Source organism: Haplochromis burtoni, unplaced genomic scaffold, assembly GCF_018398535.1.
Source record: "Haplochromis burtoni strain Fernald_Lab_line unplaced genomic scaffold, NCSU_Asbu1 Contig_68, whole genome shotgun sequence".
In the NCBI taxonomy this organism is placed as follows: Eukaryota; Metazoa; Chordata; class Actinopteri; order Cichliformes; family Cichlidae; genus Haplochromis; species Haplochromis burtoni.
Genome location: NW_024582429.1, coordinates 44482 through 59469, shown reverse-complemented (window position 1 = coordinate 59469; position 14988 = coordinate 44482). Strand labels below are relative to the sequence as shown.

The 14988-nt window shown below is 40.8% G+C and overlaps 1 protein-coding gene and 1 pseudogene across 1 annotated transcript; one reads left to right on the top strand and one right to left on the bottom strand.

The window, feature by feature from the left end:
• The first annotated feature begins 2917 nt into the window (after positions 1-2917).
• LOC121814645 lies at positions 2918-7147 on the top strand (annotated as a pseudogene).
• On the bottom strand, positions 6817-13528 carry LOC121814643 (eukaryotic translation initiation factor 3 subunit D-like). Its single transcript, XM_042221483.1, has 14 exons — positions 13406-13528; positions 12052-12219; positions 11875-11960; positions 11713-11785; positions 11088-11209; positions 10868-11000; positions 10628-10775; positions 10161-10291; positions 9966-10051; positions 9712-9841; positions 8836-8978; positions 8460-8652; positions 8283-8376; positions 6817-6934 (listed from the first exon to the last, which is right to left on the bottom strand). Exons 1-14 carry the CDS (start codon positions 13526-13528, stop codon positions 6921-6923), a joined length of 1644 nt encoding a protein of 547 aa, XP_042077417.1. The 3' UTR covers positions 6817-6920.
• Between the last annotated feature and the right edge of the window lie 1460 nt (positions 13529-14988).

Below are 14988 nucleotides of genomic sequence, written 5' to 3'. Positions count from 1 at the left end.
ACTTAAAAATAGTTCTGCAATTTTGCATAATTTTAAAAACTTTAAATTAGGCTTTCTTGTCCAAGGTCCATCCAACCATTCTTCTGCTTTATCCGGGGCTGGGTCATGGGGGCAGCAGCCTAAGCAGAGAAGCCCAGACCTCCCTCTCCCCAGCCACCTCCTCCAGCTTGTTCCGGGGGAACACCAAGGCGTTCCCAGGCCAGCCAGAGATATAATCTCTCCAGCGTGTCCTGGGCCTGCCCCGGGGCCTCCTCCCGGTGGTACATGCCCGGAACACCTCACCCAGGAGGCATCCTTGTCAGATGTCTGAGGTCATTTAAGTAAAAAAACCCCACAAACAAAAAAGAGACAGCGGCTGACACCGTTGTGAACAACAATAGACTGGTGGGTAATAATGAGTGAATGAATAATGCAGAATACAGAGGTTTGAGATGGGAAACTGTTCTGAAGTACACAGAGAAGCTGTTCTTAAAGTGTGATTTTATCAACTGCGTGGTGTAAGAAGCAAAACAGCAAAAGTCAGAGGGAATTAATGACGACATTTATCAAATGTGAAGCATAGTTTGGATCTTCTTTTGCTGCTGGTTCAGTGAATTTTGGTTAGAGAGAGACAAAACCTGTAGATCAGAATCTGAGCAAAAAAGACATGTAAAACCAACTGGCTTAACACTTTAGTTCAACATTAACTATAGTTGTTCCTTGTTACGACCCCCTCTGCTAGGCGACAGGAGGGGAGAAACATACACAAGCCCTCTCACGAAATCTGAGTAAATAAGGGGTTTTATTACAAACATTAAACTGAAAACCGACAGGGGCTGTTCAACAGACCACCGGGGAAACAATTAATACACAATGAAAAGAACAGGCAAGAGTAAAAGCTAAGGGTTAACTAAGGCAAGCCAGCATCACAAAACTCTAATGAAACTAAGTTCAGCTGTATACCAGGTTTAAACAAAGAGCAACACAGCAAACAGGTTTAACAAACAAGCTTCACATGCAAAGCAGACGAGGAGGACACTGCATGTTCACTTCAGAGCAGCAGTTCCCCTAGTGTGAAGGATCTTCAGCCTTTTATACTCCCAGGTGCAGACAATCAGCCAGTCAATTGGTCATGGAGTGGTCATGGGATCTCCAGGCAGCCAATCGTCCGCGAGGTCTGGCACACTGTGATCTGCATAAAAGAAGGCTGGCACAGGACTCCCAGCAGCCAGTCATCCACGAGTCCTGGCACACTTAGATTTGCATAAGCACAAAAGGGTATACCTCAGACTATAGAGATTGACAGACCACGTGACTTTCGCGCATTGCATGCCGGTAACTCGTGGCAAAACAATCCAAGTACCGCATCAAATGCAAGCATTTGCAGCACCGCAAAACGTTCATTCTCGGTTCCAATAAATTCTTGCTTTTTCTTTGCCCCCCAAAAAGGTATGTACAAAACGAAGGAGAACAATGCCGGTCCGTACAAAGACAGACTTGATGAAAAGTCAAAGAAAAGATACGAGGAAAAAAATCAAACGAGTGAAAGGGTCAGACCCTTACGAGCACACAGAGGGACAAAATACGTTAGCGTGCTGCCCAACTTTCACCACGCTCATATTTATAATTATACGGTTCTTGGAGTGAGTGCAACACTCGTGAAGTTTAGTAACTTCAGGTCACTGCAACAAGCCCAGGTACAGTTTACCGACGGATGGGTGCACCGTGTAGAAAGTAAAGACCATCGTACTTATCATAGTTTACCAGTCTCACAAATCGTCGTCATAAATACACATTCTTAACCGTTTATTAATAGGACCTTTGAGCTCAACGGTAATTAATTAGTAGTGGAAATAATTTCTGGTTGCATCACAGAAATGTAGCAGTGACAATAATACTGTATGCTGTAATCGTACTGGGCAATTAGTGATACAAAACAACCTGTTTTATCCTGTGAATAAAAGTATATGTTTTTGTCAATGTACCATAATAACAGAAGCGAAACGCAATATTGTGTCAGGACAATTCACTATTTATGCACAATAAACAAAGGAGCATAGCGCGACAATTTCTGTTCAGCGCCAGACTTGCTTGTAACCTATATCACCAATTATGTTATGAAAAATGACGTATTAACTACAAAAACACTGACCTTTGTGGAAATGCTTGGAGCAGACTAACCTGTGAGCTGGAGTGTTCTGGGACGTTATATTTGGTCTTTGAATGGCTGCAATCCAGGCCATCCGTCGCGTCTTTGTTACTTCGGAAACATGGCTCGAACAATTTCTCTTCCAACGAGTAATCCGATAACAACTGATCTCTTTACCCGTCGGCTTCCCGTGGCTGTCATGCGACCGGCTATTGCAGTTAATGTTGAAAATCTCCCAACTCTTTTAATCTTTGGGCTGAAGAAAGGACAATACTCGGTGTATAAATGCTCAATCAACAATCATTTATTTCCATACAATTCAACACAAAGAGCATTAAAACGTCCGGACGGGAGAGATGCTGCCAGAGGGTCAGGCACATGTCTCAAAATGGTGGCGACTTTCACAGACTTTTATAGCTTCTGACAGCCCCCACCTAGTCATAAAAGCTACATCTTCACATGTTTTTCTACTTCTTAGCGAGACTGGCTCCTGACCTTGGCTCCCTGTCTTCCTACAAAGGTGGGGGTATGGAATGTGGTTTATCTCTTCTGCCCTAGACGCAGAGTCTCCTTTCTCTTCATGATTCAGCAATAAAACATGTCAAGAACACAGTGTGAGACATTCACAGCAGATCAAGGATACAGAGTGATGCACATTTATCTAATAAACTAATATGTAGGATAAATATGCACTTTATCTAAAAATAAGCATTCTAACTCAAAGAGTACAATGAGAACTAAACTACATACACAGCACACCATCTAACCTAAAGGATAATATATGTCCTACAGCTGTTAACATAATTCAACTACATTGACTATGGTCATAAAATAACATATGTTTTACTCATAATCTTCACATTAATAATACAACAGCTTCTTGCCACTTTTTGTGTTTATTTTTATCACTGTGTAACTGAGTCCAATTGAAAGCCTGCGTGTGCTAGTAACTCTTGCCACGAGTTCCCAGTATTGTTTGCGGTTTTACCCCTGAATGACGTCACATTTTCAATCTCTATTGCCACATGGGGTGAAGAACTAGATAAACTGTGTCTCTCCTTATCTGCCTGTGTGATTCGGAACTAAGATGGAGCAGCTCAGTAACCGTCTCTGCCGGTATAAGAACTATAACTTTCTCTCCAGTTACACAACTGCAGAGTACATAGACTCTCTTCAGAGTTTTGAAATAAGAGACAGCGATGTGTTCCTCGTGTCTTATCCAAAATCAGGTCAGTGAGAAATCTCTGTAGCATCCCATTATTTTGCAGTTTTATTCTGTCCAGAGTGATCCACTGGTCAGATATGATATCCAATACATTTTTCCTCAAAAGGCACCATATGGGCTCAGCAGATCATCACTTCAATCTATGAGTTGGATGGGCATGTGAATGAATATTTTACCAACTCACAGAAGATGCCATGGCTGGAGTACAGATGGGGTTCATACACTCGTCGCCCCTCTCCACGGCTCTTCACATCACATCTCTCCCAGGTTCTCATGCCTCCAGGACTGATGGACAAGAAGGGAAAGGTCAGAGCTGTATAGACGCTCAAGCAGCCTGAAGAAAGAGCAGGTTTAGAGATGTAGTATGACAAAGTTCTTTAAGTGGTTAAAAATATAATTTGCTCAGTATTTATGAGTAATTGTATGAAATGATAGATACATTTGTTGCCGAAAAGCAAATGTTCATTGAAGTTTTACTGTTAAGGAAGGCATTAAGGATTAGAGGCATTGTATTTGTCGTCATATGAAATTCAGATTTTTTCTTAGTCAGTTACATAGCACTAATAGCACGAATAGCACACAGCTTTTTGAAACATAGACACTCCTGAGTAGAAAAAACAAACAGCAGCAACTAGAATGCTCAAATGAAGCTTCAAAGTGTGGTTTCCATATCAATGGGTCACCTTATGGTGACAACATCTAGCTTTTATATACAGCCAATGAAAACAAGTTTGCTTATAAAACAACTGCATATATAAAACTTCGTATTTAACTTTATATATAAAACAACTCTTAAAACTAGTAGAAATTAATAAACTGCTCAAACTCAAGATATTGTTAAAGAATGAGTGATTTTGAAAGTGGCATGGATTCTGTTTTTTCGTTTTGTTTTTATGTCAGATTGTGTATTTGATGAGGAATCCAAAGGACAATGTCATTTAGTGTAAAACTCTCAACTATCACTTCAGCAAAACACTGCAGACCTTGAGACTCCTCAGAGCTTCGATCAGTTTTTTGAGTGGTACCTGACGGGAAACAGTACGTGTCCTCATCTCCACTATCTGCCTAATGATGATGACGAAGAAGAGTCCAGGTCTGATAAATGATAACAGATATCAATGTGATCAGGATGAGACTGAAATTGATTATTTCAAACTGAACTGTGTTGACATACTTACCCAAGTGCACAGACTAACGGATAATAGCACATCCATATAGAAAATAAAATATGGCTTTATAGTCAAAGGAGCTTGCAAAGAAAAGCGTCTGGACTTCTTTAAGTTACTTGAAGACGTTTCACCTCTCATCCGAGAAGCTTCTTCAGTTCTAAGGTCAAATGGTGGAGAGTCCCAGATATAAACCTAGTGGGAGTAACCCCCCACAGAGGGACAAAAGGACCCCCTGATGATCCTCTAATCGCCTGAGCCAAGGTGTGAAACTGGGTGTGGGTCCCAATCAGCCAGAGTTTCGGGTGAGTTCATTGTGAAACCTGGCCCCACCTTATCATGCGAATTCCTGAGACAGACTGAAGAAGCTTCTCGGATGAGAGGTGAAACGTCTTCAAGTAACTTAAAGAAGTCCAGATCGCTTTTCTTTGCAAGCTCCTTTGACTACGATGACCTGGATGACTGAGAACCTTCACAGACATATGGCTTTATACTTCTTCCACATAGCATTTCACAAAAATACTTTTGATATGACACATACTGCATATCTATTAGTTACTTTACAAATTAAAACAGTGGTACCTCAGTTATTTGACTCTTGACGTTGTAAAACCTTTTTACCAGATTGAGCAATTAGCAAATAAGATAAAAAACACACAGAACGTTCTGTCCACCAACCTGTGCTTGTGTCTTTCCTAAGCAAACAGAGGTGGGTCACACAAAAACAGCTTGTAATCTTTTGAACTCATTCCCCTTTTGACCCTTTAAATCACTCATATTCTGGTATCATTAATATACTTTACTTCACTTTAATCCAAATTGAAAGATTTCCTAAAGCACTGACTTTGTTCTAACATTGTTTTTTGCTTTTGATAAAAGTTCAGTCTTGTGGCTGTAAGTGATTTACTCCAAGTTAGCTTCCAACATCCGAAGGGGACCACTTGTGAAGAGGACAGTGCCGTTCCACATCTATTATTAAAACAAAAACTCCAAAAAGATATTTGTTTGTGTAGCAAAAACCTTTTTTCTTCCTCTACCTGTTATCATGCTGCTGGTATTAGAATTGTAGTGGGGTAAATACAGTCAACAGACACTTGATTTTAAATTAAAATGCCAAATGAACTAGATGCATTATGCCACTATACAGTTTTGCGCTCATCCTGGTTTGACCACGTCAGGGAATGGTATTTAAACAGAGACCAGTACAACATCCTCTTCCTGACCTACGAGGAAATGATTTTGGTAAGATGTTTCTTCACATTTTGTTGTTCCTAAGGAAACTCAAATAAAATATCTGGCAGAGTTTAAGGTTCTTTTTCTGTTGTGTTCCTGCTTTTCTTTCAGGACCTGAAAGGATCAGTGAAGAAGATCTGCAACTTCTTAGGGAAAAACCTGACTGAAGCTGCTATCAGTCAAGTTGTGGAAAAAGCTAAGTTTGAGAACATGAAGAATGACTCGAAAGCAAACTATGAGCACCTTCCACCAGAGCAGTTCAGTGGGAAATTCCTGCGTAAAGGTAACATAACAGACCTGCAGCTGCTGTGCAGACAAATGTGATATCAGGGTATCAGGTGTTGTGTTTTTGTCTTCATTACAGGTCAGATTGGAGACTGGAAGAACACACTGACTGTTGCACAGAGTGAAAGAGTGGATCAAGTCCTTCAGGAGAAACTTGGTGATTTGCCTTTGAGGTTCATCTGGGAATAAGCAGAGCAGCTCTTCAGGGTCTCCCAGTAAAAATACTGGCAGTGGCATGTTGTACACCTCAGGCCTCCTAGTAGATATACCTGTGTTATCACACTCACAAGATTTTCAGTAAACTTCATCTCTGTCTTGAGGCCACTGAGATTTATACTCACCCAACACTTTTAGTAGATACACCTGTTATCAATTTGAAAATCCTGTGTGGCTTCATTCTCGAGTTATCACATTTACAAACTTGGGTGTCCACCTGTCCGTTCATTAGGGTGACAAAAATATCCCATCAGTGTTGTAAAAAAAAAGTAATAGTAACTGTTATTCAAATATTAAGTAAATTCATTTTCTTCTTTTATGAAAAAAATCAAACAACCATCAGACTTGTCCTTTGCAAACAATTTCCCGAGTTTATGTTCAGTCACTTGCTTCAGATTATATTTGAGCATCTTCTGACTACTCTGCCCATGAGCAAGCAGTTTTCAGTCACATCCACTCCTTGTTTATCAAGCTCAGTGTTGTGTCCGTTGTGCTCAGCTATAAAATGCTTTATGACATGTTTTGAACTTCAGTACAAGAAATAAAACACAAGACATTAAAGGTAGTTGTATAATCTGCTATTGCCTTTATTGAATGTCAAAAGGAATTCACTTGTTTCTCAGTGAAGGATCAAGGCTGTTTTGGTCACTGAAGCTGACTCCACACTTCAATTATCATCATCTGAAATGAAAAGGGTTCAACATAAGTGCAAGAAGAATCTGATTTATGAACAATGAACACTCAAAAACCAAAGACACACAAACTTTGGAATTTATAATTTAAAAAAAAAAGTGCAGACAAACGCATTTCTTCACCCTGGAATTGAATTATTTCATTTACAGCATTTGAAAGATGAGCTGTTAAAAAAAACATTAAAATGTTTCTTTGAGGTTACAGGCTACTTTTTCTTTTTTTCCTTTTTAACTCTGAGTAACTTCTTGTGACCCCAGAGGTTCATATGATTGGATGTTCCAAAGAAAGTGTTCAAAAACAATGACAGCAATCATAAATAAAAGAATGTCAAAAAAAATAGCCACTGGTCAATTTCATAATCACTTTTTCATGTTTCTTGTTTTAATGCTAGCACTTGAATGACCGCTGGAGATTGAAAGCCTTACAAGCCCCAGAAAGCAGTTATCTTAAGAATTAAGTTTTATAAAAAGACTAAAACACTAAGAGAAAATGTGATTTTATCAAATTCCAACAGTTTCTTGGACTTTTACAGAGTTTATATCAGTTCTCTGACAACTAAGCATGCAGTCTGGTCCAGTACAGATGTGATAATGTTACTCCACCAGAAACAGACTTTTATCTATTGTTCTGATTTTATCTGTTTTGATTTTTTATACTGTTTTGTTTGTTTGTTTGTTTGTGTATTAGTTAGTTTGTTTGCTTGTTTTAATCAATTTTAAATCATGCTTTTTATTTGTTTTTGTTTCTAATGTCTCTGTAAAGCACTTTGAATCACCTTGTTGTTGAATTGTGCTATACAAGGCAAATTTAGGCACGTTTATTTAAGAATTAAGTTTTATAAAAAAACTAAAACACTAAGAGAAAATGTGATTTTATCAAATTCCAACAGTTTCTTGGACTTTTACAGAGTTTATATCTGTTCTCTGACAACTAAGCATGCAGTCTGGTCCAGTACAGATGTGATAATGTTACTCCACCAAGTTACACCAAAATGGGCTAAAAGTGACAAAACACTCAAATTTGAGCACCAAACACTGAATGTGCAAATGTAGCATGCATTACAATCCATTTAAAAATATGAATTAGTTAATCGACTGGCATTTGTGGCCCTGACCAATGAGGGCAGCAGCACCGTCAGCTGGTCGGGCACATCCCTGCTGTCCTGTGTGTAAGAAACATTTGTACCTGAAGAAATCCTGCACTTGTATTCACCGCTAACACACACCAGTGACACAAACCATTTTCACACCAGCACCAACATGTTAAACTGGAACACCCTGTGCTTCCCACACAAGCTTTAGTTCAACCTCTATTTAAAATAGGAGCTAAACCATACCTTCTTCCTCCTCGTCTTCTTCATCCTCCTCTTCTTCCTCATCTTCATCAGAGCTGAAGGTCCCATCAGGCAGGCTGTACACACGGATCACTTGCTGTAGATGAGAAACAGAATATCAGCTTGTGAGCTCACACACCTCCCAGCTGCCTTTCAGTTCTGCTCTCTGCGCCAGCTCACCTTGTTCGGGTCCTTCAGGATCAGGTACTTGCCCTCGTCCAGCTTGAGGCAGATGTCGATGACGCAGCGCAGGATTCCCCAGGCGTTCTCCATGCTCAGGTTGATCTGGCTGGCGAATTCATTGGGTTTGAACTGCTGGGTGCCCAGGATGACGTGGCGAGCAGAGTCTTTCACGTGGTACCGAGAAACGTACCTGGAGAAACCACAGAGTGACGCAGAGACAGTCAGTCCAGCTTACTGCCTTGGCCTACGAGCACTGCAAGAAGGAACTGGATTGCTCCTCAATCAACGATCAGTGAAAAACCTTTTTCTGCATCTTAATATTTAAATTAGCCTCCTCTTCTTTTACACACAGAATCGGAATCTCGCTCCTCACCCCAGTTTCAGGTACTCTGATCCAGCCAGCATGGCGCAGCAGGTCCAGCGCGCCAGTTTGTAGCTGTTATTCTTCAGCTCGGTGGCCAAGACGGCTCCTCTCTGAGAGTCCAGCTTCTGACGCCAGTCCACACCATTGCAATACTACAGGACAAGACAAATCAGACGCACCAAAGCTTATAAACAGAACAGCATATACTTAGCTGAAGGAGGAGGTTAACTGCCTGTGAACAGAGGAGTGGCTCTAGTAGCGGATGCCTTAAAAGCATCTGGAATGACAAAACTGCCTTCATTACAGCAATATTTCACAGAGTCTGAATCTGGAGATGTGTCACCACTTCTGATTTTTACTCACTGAAAATTCACATCAGACAGATGCAGCTGAGAGGTACAACCATGGTTATTTTTAACACAGCATAGACTCTGTTCTGTGTGAGGTGAAACATCTGGAAGGACCCGTGTCTGTATGAGAGCTTGGTCTCCAACAATAGACTCAACCCACAAACATAGCTGACCATAGGTTCAGAAGCACAGAAGGAGTCCTGCTTCCTTTTGCTGACATCTAGTGATCAAACACGTGAAGTACAGAATGCAGCAGTTTTTAGAAGCACGTGAAAAAGACTGAGGAAAAACACATTTCTGTTTTTTTTGGAATTGCCATTAGGCCTATTTGTTTTCTCCAGAGCACCTTCTTTCCTTATTTTTCTAAGTTTTTGTAAAAACGGTCAGGGAGATATATCGAATACATTTTAAGCTGAGCAGATGAAGGCGCCGCACCTAGCAAGGGCTTTAATTATTTCGGGCCATTTCCTCGACTAACAGACAGATGAGCCTGACTGACTAAGCTCTACTTCATTAAACCTGTTTCCTGTCTTACCCTGGAGTCCCACTCATTCAGAGTCTTGACGTTAATGAAGGACACTTCTCCACTGGCTCCAGTCATCACGCCATCGTGCTCACAGCGGACGATCAGATCGATGTCTTCTCCGAGCTTCCAGTGACGGTACCTTTAACACAAATACAAAATATCAGGAATTAAACCCAGGAATATTTACTACAGCAGTTACAACAGCCTCCTGTTCTGCTGGAAAGATGAGAAATTACAAATTGGTTTGAAGCTACTGAACATACCGGTAAGCCACAGAAGCCACCTCACTCTTGTCCATATCCTCCTCCACAAATGGGTTGGAGTTAGGAAACTTGTAACGGTCTCCACCCTACAAGAAAGAAAACAAAGACAACTCACTTTCATGAGCCAATTTTGTGTAAGGCTAGCTTAGCTTTGCACAGAAAGGCGTTGGGGCTTCCAGTCATGTGACTTCGTACCATGCGTAAACACTGCTGGCTGAAGTTGTGGTTAATGTACGTGGCCTCCATGGCCAGGTTGCGAGGAGAGTTGAAGGAGTTGCCCTCATCCTGGGGAGGCTCGTTGGCAGTCTCGCTCACAGTTAGCAGATCTGAGTTAACAGTTGGAGATCAGAGCGTCAGTATGTCTGATAGAACTCAGTCATGTTCACTGGTGAGTGTTTTGGGGCATTTTTTCCCCACAATGAGAACGTCTTTCAGGGTTGTAAATATATGTTATATTCAAGTAAACAAAATGCAGGGTAAATAAAAGAGTGGTTTAAAAATTCTCATTGCAATCCTTCAAATGTTCTTCTCTGCAGAAAAACACCTGGGTCATGAGCTGTTCTCTCAGGCTTTATTTAACTTCAGTCAAACTTGTTTTTCAGAGCAAACTAAGTGTAAAACATCAGAGTGAAACCAGCTGCTGGTGACTGCAGGTCGCTCACCAAAGTCTGAGTTATCTCTCTTGTCGAAGAACAGCTTGTTGCCCACTCTCTGCACGATGATGTCCCAGGAGTTGACTGAGCGCGTGCAGCACATCAAGGTGGCCAAGATGGCATCAGTGGCAAACACGTTACCCTGAGTCTTAGCCAGCTGGAGGGAGGAAAGAAATAAATAATCATGTAAGAAAGCTGCCAAACACAGGGTTCAGACAGCAATGCATTTTCAGGCAACATATTTTTTACCTTGCGGATGACGGGGTCGTCGGTGGTAGTAACAGTGTGGAAGATCCTTTTGATGCTCTTCAGCTGCTTCTCGTTGCGGGTGGTGATTCGATCAAAGGCCTTATCGTAGTACTCCAAAGCACCACAGCACTCACTGCAGGAAATGAGAAGTGAAACCTCATCATCACCTGTATTTCCCCCTATAATAATCTATTACAAACAGCGGCTCAGCTTCACCTACATGTCAAGGGGGTCAGACACCTCCATGTATCTCATCTTCATCAGTCTGGGGAAGTCCATCTCCTCCTTCACCTCCCAGTCACTCCTAACCTCCACAGAGGAGTCTCTGGGCTTCAGCTGCGCCTTCGTGAACAGACAAGGATGTCAAGAACAAAGTCAATAACACCACAGTACAAACACACCTTTGAGTCTTAAAACCTTGAGATCACATCATCTTTAAAAATGTGTTTAAACATGATGTGAGCCACAAAAGCAATCATACCAGAAAAAATGTAATTCTTACTGTTGGCGAGGGCTGAGATTTAAAGCAGCATATGCTGACATTACTTTGACTAAGATGCACTACAAAACTAGCCAATATTAAATGATACGAGGTCAGGCTCACTGGGATTTATTTACTTCTTAAGCTTATTTGTGAAACAGCCAGAGTGTGAAACTCAAATTTACGCTGTGGCTAATATTCTTTCTGGACTTCCAGTATCAGTTTACCTTCCAGTTATTTTCTCGATTAATTGTTTACAGCATAAAAATGAAAAAATCCAAAACAACCTGAAGCAAAAACACATGAACCTTCCCATTATTACATCACAAAAAATTGAATTTATATTTCAACAGTAAATAAACACCTGGGATTTTTGGTCCCATTTCTGACGGACACCAAACTGCTTTTGGAACTTCTTCTGCAGCCGCATTCGCTCTCTGACAAGACAAAAACATGGGATCAAACTTCAAGATGTGACTATTTCACTGCCTGTGACCAAAAGCGTTCAGATGTGCTCTCCTCTCACCTCTCTTTCTGCTTAGCGCTCTTCGGGAGCGTCTGCATGTTGAACTGCGTCATGTTCCTGCGGTCTTTGTCCCTGCGCAGGTTCCTCTGTGAAAACAAAAACATACTGTTACCAAAGTCCTAAAACGTTAGATTAAAAACATTTAAATATCACCCACTCTGCGACGATCTGTCGTACCTGAGCAAACCTCATGCGGTTCCTCTGGTAAGCCGTCTTCTGGGTCTTGGCAGTGTCCACCAGCTGGAAGCTCGTCTCATCCTCCTCGTGAAAGTAGGCGTACTGACTGCCGCCTCCAAACTGAGAGGAATATTTATCTGAGGACAAAATAAACAAACAATTAAGAAATCAGCAAGAAACCACAAAATAAATTGAAGGTTTTTTGATGATGTTTGAAATGCTTGTGCAAACAGAAAAGTAAATCAGAATATAAAAGAGAAGAAACTGTGATATCATACAAATAAAACAGATGTCGTGGTCTAATCCTGCTGATATTCTAATGAAACACAAGAAATTATCTTTTCCACACAATTTAGGTGTAACAGATTCCCTTTAAAACCAGCTACATTCAAGTCTATTTTTTTCTAAAAACTTTATTTTAGATATAAGAAAATCAAAGAAAATCTGCCAAATAAAACTACCAAGGCAAGATGTACAGATTAGGGCTGTTCGATATAACGATATATATCGGATGACGATTAAAAAGTCGATCGTTTCATTTTACGCTATCGTTTGTTTCGTGGTTCGCAAAATAAACTGTTTACGGCAATATTTGTTCATGGTTTGATGGTCACTGTAGTGGCTATATTCAATTTCTTAAAGTTCTCTCTTTCTCTTATATTTAATATAACCACACTACGGACGGACAAGCGCCTGTTTTTATGTCGTTGTCATTAGCAACAACGACGGTAAAACCATCGCGTGGTCCGCTTCCGTTGTTGTTTTCCATTAAACCTTTCACAATAAAGCTCAAGATCCTGTTGAGACTTTTCAAAATAAACTGAATCATGTGAAATGTAGCAGAGTTTATGGATGAGAAGCAAAAAGAGCCGCAGGTGCTAAAAAATAAACCTTAGACTCAAACGTTAGAACAAGCTTTTCCCCGCAGCACGCCGTGTAATAAATAGCAAAAGAAAATCGGCGCTTACAACTTATGTCTAAAATGTATAGTTTCATGCATCGGTTAAAACACTCGACTCCAGGTACAGACGCACAGCTGGAAACACTTCACCGCAAGTCGAGCTGCCCGAGATTCACAGAATTTACAGAAAATGTTACATTTTAGTATGTAATAGTATTACTTTATTTACGTTGATCGGGCGATAAATGCTTATATCGGGATATGAGATTTTGGTCATATCGCACAGCCCTATAGTACAGCTACCCGTGTTACTGGGGTATCATTTGTCTTGGTAAAGCTAGCTCCGGTCCAGTGTGCAACTACCAAAAACCACAAAACACACAAAGTCAGAAAAAAAAAAACAAACCCTGGAAAACCTTTTTTCCTCTTTTCAGAGCAAAACTGATAACAAACCTTTCCCAGACGATCTCCTTTGCTGAACGGCTGGTAGGGCATGTCTTTAAATTTCTCAGGGACCGCACAAGGACCCCAGCCGGATGGGTTGTCCTGGATCACAGGGGCGTGGAACTTCGCCATGGCCTGAAGACAGAGGGGAAACGGAAAAAGACGACAAACCCTATGAGACCAAACATTAAAAACCTTCTGGGTCAAGCTGACTGATGGTACACATACAGGGTCTCAGGCAATGAGCAGCACTGATTTCTTCAGCAATGCACTAAAAGAAACAGGCATTGATCAGCTTGCGCAGTGGGCTAGTCATCACTGACCCCTGAAAGTCAACTCCATGATTTATGGCTATTTATCTGCTATAAAAAGCCAGGCCAGGAAAATCTCCTTCATGTTTTTCTGTGTTTTATTCTCAGTTACTTTGACACAAAGGCATCTGCTATGATGCTACACCTCTGAAGTCTCACAGTATCAGTACTGATAAATGATCAGAAATATAATATTTCTGACTGTCTGAGGCAAAATTGAATCGGGACCTCGTAAATTGGAATCGAATGGATTCTAGAAATCAGTGATGATACCCAGCCCTAGTGAGGCCCGACAGAAGTGGATGTAGCTGTGGGTAAAAAGAAAAGAAACTGAAAAGAACTGTTGATACATTTTTTGTTAAGGCCTGATCTGTCTGAAATTCATAGCCAGTGCTCTGACACGGAGCCATCAATCTCTGAATGCTGAAAAAGTAGCAGTGTATCCAGAAAACACATTATATGCTGCAATAAATGCACTGCCCAAGTGTCTCCTCTCCCCACTGCCTTTCAGTGGCACGCAGCAGCAAACAAGTCATCCCGAAAATTTTTACAGCGCAGTTAATTCAATCTTGCAGGCCTGCTTAGAACAAAAATGAGAAAAAGAGAGCTGATTATTAGCTCATCAAAACACAAAACATCGTCATACATGCTGCTTGACCATTCAGTATTTTAGGTCAGTTGCACTGACTTTTGCCTGCTGTTAATTCTTCAAGTACACTGTGTCGCTCTGTCTGTCTTAATCAGGAGACTGACTGTCCTTTAAGCTTCTTCTCAGGATAAGGACAGAATGAGAGGTGAAGCTGTCAAATTTTTAAGCCAAAGCCTGGCCTGTTTTCATCCCAATTCTGTTAATCTATCATTTTGCAGCTGTACTCATGTTTTCAAGTTGAGAAGAGTCCACCTGCATTAACACACTAAAACATTTATTTAATATCATTTTCATTACTATTTCTTAACACATTCATTCTCTAATTCCTCTATCTAGATTTTTAACAGGTCTCTCTCACTCGTTACACACAACACACATCAGTCAATTTCCTTTTATGGGCATGCAAACATGTTCACTTCCTGTTTCACTTCCTGCCAGACACACACACGGCAGTTTTCATACGCACACACACTCTTCATTTCACTGGATTTTCATCTGTTTCTACAGCCTAACCGAACTCTTATTTTATATTTACAGTCTATATACCCTCTGTAACTCTGCTAAGTGTTGATATAAAAAGAATGCACCCTCAGCACACACACACACACACACACACACACACACACACACAC